At 34.7% G+C, this 7,583-nt stretch overlaps 1 protein-coding gene across 2 annotated transcripts in view; it reads left to right on the forward strand.

Moving 5' to 3' along the window:
* Positions 1 to 6,954, forward strand: part of LOC110116391 (signal peptide peptidase-like 5) — a 58,923-nt gene extending 51,969 nt beyond the window's left edge. For both annotated transcript variants that reach the window (XM_028697309.1, XM_028697308.1), the window contains exons 10-14: positions 605 to 697; positions 780 to 922; positions 4,554 to 4,624; positions 6,016 to 6,099; positions 6,615 to 6,954. In XM_028697309.1, the coding sequence (XP_028553142.1) occupies positions 605 to 697; positions 780 to 922; positions 4,554 to 4,624; positions 6,016 to 6,099; positions 6,615 to 6,718 (495 nt within the window). In that variant the 3' untranslated portion in view covers positions 6,719 to 6,954. The remainder of the gene's footprint in view (positions 1 to 604; positions 698 to 779; positions 923 to 4,553; positions 4,625 to 6,015; positions 6,100 to 6,614) is intronic.
* Positions 6,955 to 7,583: the final 629 nt, after the last annotated feature.

Genomic DNA, 7,583 nt, shown 5'->3' on the forward strand with positions numbered 1-7,583 from the left:
ATAAACACTTAATTATTCATCCATATTTATACCAGTTCACTCGGTATTTTTTTTAGTGTTTCTTGAAGTTTAAAAACTAATAATACATAAGATTAGAATTTAATCAAAACATCTTGTTTCACGCCCAATATAATTGATCATACATACATTATTATAATCAATTTGATGTTTAAATTGCATAGAATAGGTGAAAATTGATACAAAAATATAAAGTTAAATAAGCAGCTAAAATAAATATTTTGTTGCTTTAAGCAATAAACAAGCGGGTTCATGATCATAAATGAACTAATTTTTACTGGATCAACATTAAGCTTCTTTCCTTTTATGCTGAGCTATTAAAGTTTTGTCTAAATTTGTTCAGTCATGTAAATAAATGAACATAAACTATTTTGCGTGTACTAGTTTGCTTAAACCTCTAATATCATGCATAAAGAAGTACTTATTTTCAAATGAAATAGAATCCATTCCACAGATCAACAGAAAGTAATTATATTTGCATCAAACTAAATATATGATTACTATAGCATCTTTACAAACCGACATTAGTTTTCATTTTCTATGATTTGCTCCAGTACATATGCTCTAATTTTTTTAATGTGATCAGGTTGGTACTGTTCTTCTTAGTTGTGCCTTCCTATATGACATCTTTTGGGTTTTTGCTTCGGACTGGTTCTTCCATGAGAGTGTAATGATTGTGGTAAGTGTCTTATTGTATGTGGTTTTTGAATTATTATTATGGTTGTCAAAGTAACCAAGCTCGTTTCTATTATTCTCCATAGGTTGCACGTGGTGATAGGAGTGGCGAAGATGGAGTTCCTATGCTGCTTAAGATACCTCGCATGTTTGATCCATGGGGTGGATATAGCATTATTGGTTTTGGTGACATCCTTCTCCCTGGGCTGCTGATTGCATTTTCATTAAGGTTCATTTGTTAACACCTACAATTCTCGATCAATCTTAACCAAAAATTTGAATGGCATGGAGTCTTAGAGATTGATTTAAAGAAATTCTTCGTTCATGAATGTTTATTTACTCAAAACCAATCCTACCATATCACTCTTTCTTTTATTGATACCTTGTGGGTAGATCAGGTTTTGCAACAGATTTTTTAAGAGCATCTGGCTTTTAGAAATTTTGATCTTAAAAGATTTCAACCTTAGCCATGCACAATAGTCAATCAAGACAATATGACCTAAATTTTTTAGCCAACAATTATTTTTTTGTGACTTTGGCATGCCCTTGATGATACATTCCTTCTAGAGGGGCATGTCATTCTTGTATACAAATATATGTAGACATTGTATGTATTCCCCGCTCGGAATGGTAATTTTAAGTTAATAAGTTATTCTAAAATTGTTAGCATATCTCTAAAATGTTATCTATATTCTATAATAAGTTACTCTGGCTTGATTATATATTTTCTCATGTTGATGTGGATTCTGTTCAATGTTAAATTGGAATTTTCATTATCCTTTTCTGCTTTTTCTTTGTTATGCTTACTTTGGAAGTGTAACCCACTCATCAAAGTTTATAGAACTGTTGACCCCTGCATCAAAATACGGGCAAAAAGAGGTAAAATCGGAGACGACTTAAGTGATACACGCATCGGCGCGGCTCATCACTTGAAGAGCCAAATGACCTCCGATTACCAAACGGACTGCGCCATTGTAATAAGGACATCTAATTCGCCTAAGAGAGAATCCCTCAGTCAAATCGGACAAGATCGGTCAAAACGAACGACTGACACCTGAAATTGTTGTGTAACGTTGTCCAAATAAAATCCAATCGCAAAACAGACTTCGACGTTGCATTGGAACGTCGTCAATACCCAAAATTGAGTATAAATCTGCCCAATGAAAATCGTGCGAGGAAATCGACACGTATCCCGAGACAATGTCGCATGCAAATCAAGTCGAGGATAAAAAATTCAATATGTATCATTTTAACTATTTAAAATATTATTATTATTATTATTAATTCATTAAAAAAATTTGGAAAACGTACGTCGCTTACCTGCAAATCGGCGCTGACGCCGTTCAGCTCACACGATCTCTATTCGAAACACGCGATTCACCCGCATATCTCGTCATTAAAATGAATATGAAACGAAGTCTTGTTTTTTCTATTCTTCACCACACATTATATTCGTAGTCATGCGTGTTCCCCCACTACACTTCAAAGAAATCTCCTCTCGAGAGGTGCATAATGTTGAAGAGCTCAAAACACTTTATGTACCTCCTCTTAACAAAGGGACTGGGCCAGGAAGCCTACTATACAAATCCGAAGAACACGAAGAAGATAATCGTGACTGGTGTCAGGCCCATTGACTATGGAGAGATAAATCCTGCAAGAATGCCTAGTTATTGTCCCAGAAACATTCAAAGAATGCTGCAGAAACAAAGGGCTCATGTTGGTACTACTAAATAGTGAGCTCGTCTCCATATAAGCATATGGTATCGAAGAAATTCTCACGTATATGAAGGAAGGATATCCTTTCAAGAAGAGGTCTCTGATTCATTGTGCAGAATATTCCCGAAAGGGATTTGTTGTGCAATCATGTGTGGGAAAGTTGAACCTGATGAAAGGAACGAGGAGGAATATATATGAAGTCGATATTTATGATGATCAGCCCGTAGGAGCGAAACCTGCTCCAGAAGGGTATGAAGATGGTGGACAGGCGGCTACTATGGATGAGTTGAAAGAAGCCAACTTAGGGACTGAAGAAGAGCCTCGCCCTGCCTTCATAAGCACTATTCTTTCTGAAAAGCAAGCTGAAGAATTGAAAGAGCTCATCTGTGAATTCAGGGATTGTTTTGCCTGGACATATGCTAAAATGCCTGGCTCATCCCTTAATGTAGTAGTTCATAGACTGGCTATTAAACCAAATGCAACTCTCGTCAAACAAGCTTTAAGGAGAATGAGATTGGAGATTGAAGAACAGGTGATTGCAGAAACAAAGAAGCTTATAGATACGAGCTTCATTCGAGAAGAAAAATATGCTGATTGGATACCCAACATTGTTCTCGTCAAGAAGAAGAACGGTCAAATCCGCGCCTGTATCGACTTCAGGGACCTCAACAAGGCGTATCCCAAAGATGACTTTTCGCTCTCGATATCAGAACTCCTAGGTGATAACACGTCTAAGTATGACATGCTCTCATTTATGGACGGATCGTCGGGTTACAATCAGATTAGGATGGCGCCTTAAAATGAAAAGCATATGTCATTTAGGACGCCAATCGGCATATTCTACTACATTGTCATACCCTTTGGCTTGAAGAACGTTGATGCTACCTACCAGCAGGCGATGACATGCATCTTTGACGAGTTAATTCACCAAAAGGTCAAATACTATGTGGATGACCTCGTTGTTAAGAGCATGGGCCGAAAAGACCACCTAAGTGACTTAAGGATCATATTTGAGAGAATCAGAAAGTATGATTTGAAGATGAACCCTCTCAAATACGCTTTCGGGGTCTCATCAGGAAAATTTCTGAGGTATGTCGTTCGTCTCCGAGGAATCGAGACAGCCCCAATAAAATCAAGGCGATTGTGGAGATGTCATCATCCAAGAACCTTCAATAGCTTCACTCATTGCAAGGATAATTAGCTTTCATTCGGCAATTCATATCGAATATGTCGGTTAGGTGCCAGCCATTTTCAAAGATGAAGAAAGATGTCCGTTTTAAATGGGACAGAGAATGTCAGGAGGCTTGTGCCTATAAGAAACCAGTACTCAGAAGAAAGTATGATATGAAGATTGACCCCGTAAGCCTTGCTGCTACTATACGCCGGATACTACGTATTCGTTTGATGACTAGCCTTAATCGAAAGTTCTCTCTCATTACCGGGAGGGGTAATTAACTATAGGGGCTTGCGCCTATAGGAAACCAGAACTCAGATCATAAAGTCCTCGCAAAATGAGGTCGAAATTTTTGGGTAGTGTCTTATTTAAAATCCAATCTGCCTTCTGAAAATTTTCCTCGGAAATTACTAATTAAAACTCTCCTCGACAACCTGAAAAATGAAAGGAAGAAAGAGAAGGGGCCACGGAGAGGCCGAGGCGCGAATTTTCGGAGCCCACAAGAACTATATTAGCTTCAATGTTGTTCTAGTAGAAAAATGAAATTAACTTAATTCATGTTAATTAGCTATTGTGCTCTCTGCCCTTTCTAATATGCATAGCACTGGCATTATGGTCAATTTTTTGTGGGTAATCCACATGAAAATATAAATTTTGTTGAAGCCAAAGATTTTCTTGTGTCTAACATCATTAAGCAGTTAAATAGACCAATTTATTAAAGAATACACGACTGAGAAAAAAAATTAAAGTCAATCTGACCGATGCACATCTGTGATTTATATATTGATTGTGTATGGAAGATATTATTTCTTGTTTTTTTTCTCCATTGTTTGCCATTCTTGTATATAGCTGTTGATATTTTTTGGGAGTTAATCTTTTGGATATATTTTGTTGAGGTTTTTTTTTTGGTAATATTGATCGATGCAGCTAGCTTCTATTGTATGACTTATCTTAGTGTTTGCTATTTCAGATATGACTGGGCCACAAAAAAAAATCTCAAGGCTGGTTACTTCCTATGGTCAATGGTAGCTTATGGTTCTGGTAAGCATTTTTTAATGTTGTTTGATTTTGGAAACATTGCATTACTCAGCTCATCGGATTAACCAGCATTTTGCAGTGGGTATTCTTTTTACTGAAATGTTCTTAGAGATGGAAATACAAATGAGAGTGTGAATAGTCAATACTAGAATAGTTAACATGATCACTGCTAGTACCCAAGTCTTTGGGTTAAAAGTAAATAGAGCGAGAAATATCAAAGCTTCTTGCTCAAATACGTGACCTTGAAGAAACGGTTTTCTCCAACCACCAGATCATAGATCTTTCAGTAGTTATGGTTAAAAGAGAATTAGCTGATGACTTCAATTTAGAATATATGTTCAAACAACAGCAGATCTAGAAATACACACAGATGTGCATCCTTGTGATAAATATGTGCTCTTTTTGTGGTCTTTCATGTGAGCATTGATATTTTATTAGATTTGAAGATTGTTGCCTTAATTTGATGCCCTAAAACAACTAGATGGCCACAAATCATAGATGGTTAAAAAGAAATTCATGGACTTTTCAGACATAATCAACAATATTATATGGTTATCAGTCAATCATTCATCTGTTCTTTTCTTCAGTATCTAGTAATGGGCATTTGATTGGCATTCTTGATAGTTTGACATGCTTTCACACAAGTCACTCGTGTATCTGACTACCTTCGCATGCACTATGTTGAGGATTTGATTTTTAGATAGCAGGTTCTTAAACCCTCTTTAGCTGTTGATGAGGAGAATGGTGAAATTAAGCGTGCCTTGATTTTGTTTGTGTGGATATGAGATATTATTTTAGATTAATATTAGCTGAAACCCTAAATCCTAAACCTTAAACCCTAAACCCTAAACTTACTTGCATACTAACTGGATGATAGATATTTTTGTTGACAATCAAAGGTAACTTTACTAGATAAATTATACTCCTAATTTCTAATTGTGCTTATTCCATTCCTTGGCGTTTATACCTGTGATCCATCGAATGTTACCACTGTCTTTAAAATATTGCTATCTTTTATAGATCTATTTCTAATAGCTCAATGTTACAATAATTCCACTCTTAAACTATAGTTCAAGGAGAATTGTATAACAGCTTCAATTTTCTAGTGTGCGCATGAAACTAACCCTGCATTTTGAAATTCGAGGAAATATTAGGAAAAGTTTCACTTTGAAGGTTTCAAACTAATATTCTTCAACTTTTTGGATTTATAATGAAGCATTTAAGATTATGTTATGCTTATGCTCTGCATGAGAATGCCACTCTTCCTGTCAATGATTTACTGCAGAAAATTGATCAATAATCTTCGTTGACATGTTAGGTTAATAATTCCCTATTTGTTTAAAACACTTACCTATAACCCATTATGATTCCTCCTGCACAATTTTACCCTACAGGTCTTCTGATTACCTATGTAGCTTTAAACTTGATGGATGGGCACGGTCAACCGGCTCTTCTCTATATTGTGCCCTTTACGCTTGGTAAGTTGCGCAACTGAATGAGCATATTCAAACGGAATATAAGAACGTATAGCAATCAAATCTATTTGAATTATGACTCGTTTGTCATTTATATCCTGTAGGAATATGATAAGGAAAATTTGGTTCAACATTCTCACCATTTGATACTTTGATAATATTGCAATATATGATTAATCAATACTCTTTTGTATTGCCATAATCTCAAAATTCAACGATTTTAAAATTCATCTTCATCATATTTTAATGGGGATATTCATACCAAAATTTTCTCCATATATTAAGTTGTACATTTTTTGGTTCAGGATATTCTAACAATTGAATTTGCTTTGAGACGAATGTACTATATAGTTAATCAACAATTTATATTGCACTAATTTCAAAAACAAATTCAACAGTTTAAAAATCAATCATGCTCAATTTTTTATTAGGATAATTTAACCCAAAATTTCTTGGTAGGTAAATAGAATAATTTTTTTTCACTTTTACTATTTAGTGCTTTGTTCAAACTTGTGTAGGCACCTTTTTATCATTGGGTTGGAAAAGGGGTGAACTTAAGAATCTTTGGATTAAAGGACAGCCTGATATGGTTTGCCCACACATTCAGGCTCTTGCTCATTAGCTTGCCGTAGTTGTCTATTGTAATTTGAAGTTAGGCTATTAGAATTAAATGTTGCGTTGAAGTTTGTACTATGATAAACTGTATACTTAAAGACATGTGAAAGTGCTTTTATACAGGCCTTGCAGTAGTTGGCTATGTATTAGTATTGTGAAGACACCCAACTAATTAACTTCGTTAATCTTTTTTAGAGAAATATGTGGTTATGCTAAGATATGTATGGTTTTGAATATTTTTCATACTCTCTTGTTTCCCAAGTGAAGCTATACGTATGCTAGGCGTTATATTTCCATATATCAGAATCTTTTTTTATTTTTTTAGTTTTATTTTTTTATATATCAGAATTTGTTGCACTGTAGAAAACATAACATATCATCAGTGATTTATTATCGGTTACTTTAGAAGGTATGATAATGTTTAAGGCTATTAATACTATAGTGGGTCCTTACATAATTCTTATTTTTAAAGTATTTTCATTTTTCCTTATATTTTTTCAGGTAATCATCAACTTATCAAATTCGAACTAACGTAAACTTTGTTTTTTTTTTCTTAAATACAAATTGGCGATGACACGTTTTTCATGAGGGTATCATGAATTCATTAGGATCAATTTTACTATGTAATGCCAACTTTGCCTTTATACGAGGTGATGACAGACAGCTAGAATTGCATGAACAACGAGACAACGAATCATCCATGATAGTCTAATCACAATATAATTCGATAACTCATTGATGAGATATGTTATGTCATGTTGAGCTGTAACAAATGAATTTTAAGATTTAGTTTAATAAAATTTTCAGATTTTATCTCTCAGTTAAAACTTTTAAAATAGCATTATACACAGCAGCCAATAACATCCAGTATT

Source organism: Dendrobium catenatum, unplaced genomic scaffold (genome assembly GCF_001605985.2).
Source record: "Dendrobium catenatum unplaced genomic scaffold, ASM160598v2 fragScaff_scaffold_911, whole genome shotgun sequence".
NCBI classification, from domain to species: domain Eukaryota; kingdom Viridiplantae; phylum Streptophyta; class Magnoliopsida; order Asparagales; family Orchidaceae; genus Dendrobium; species Dendrobium catenatum.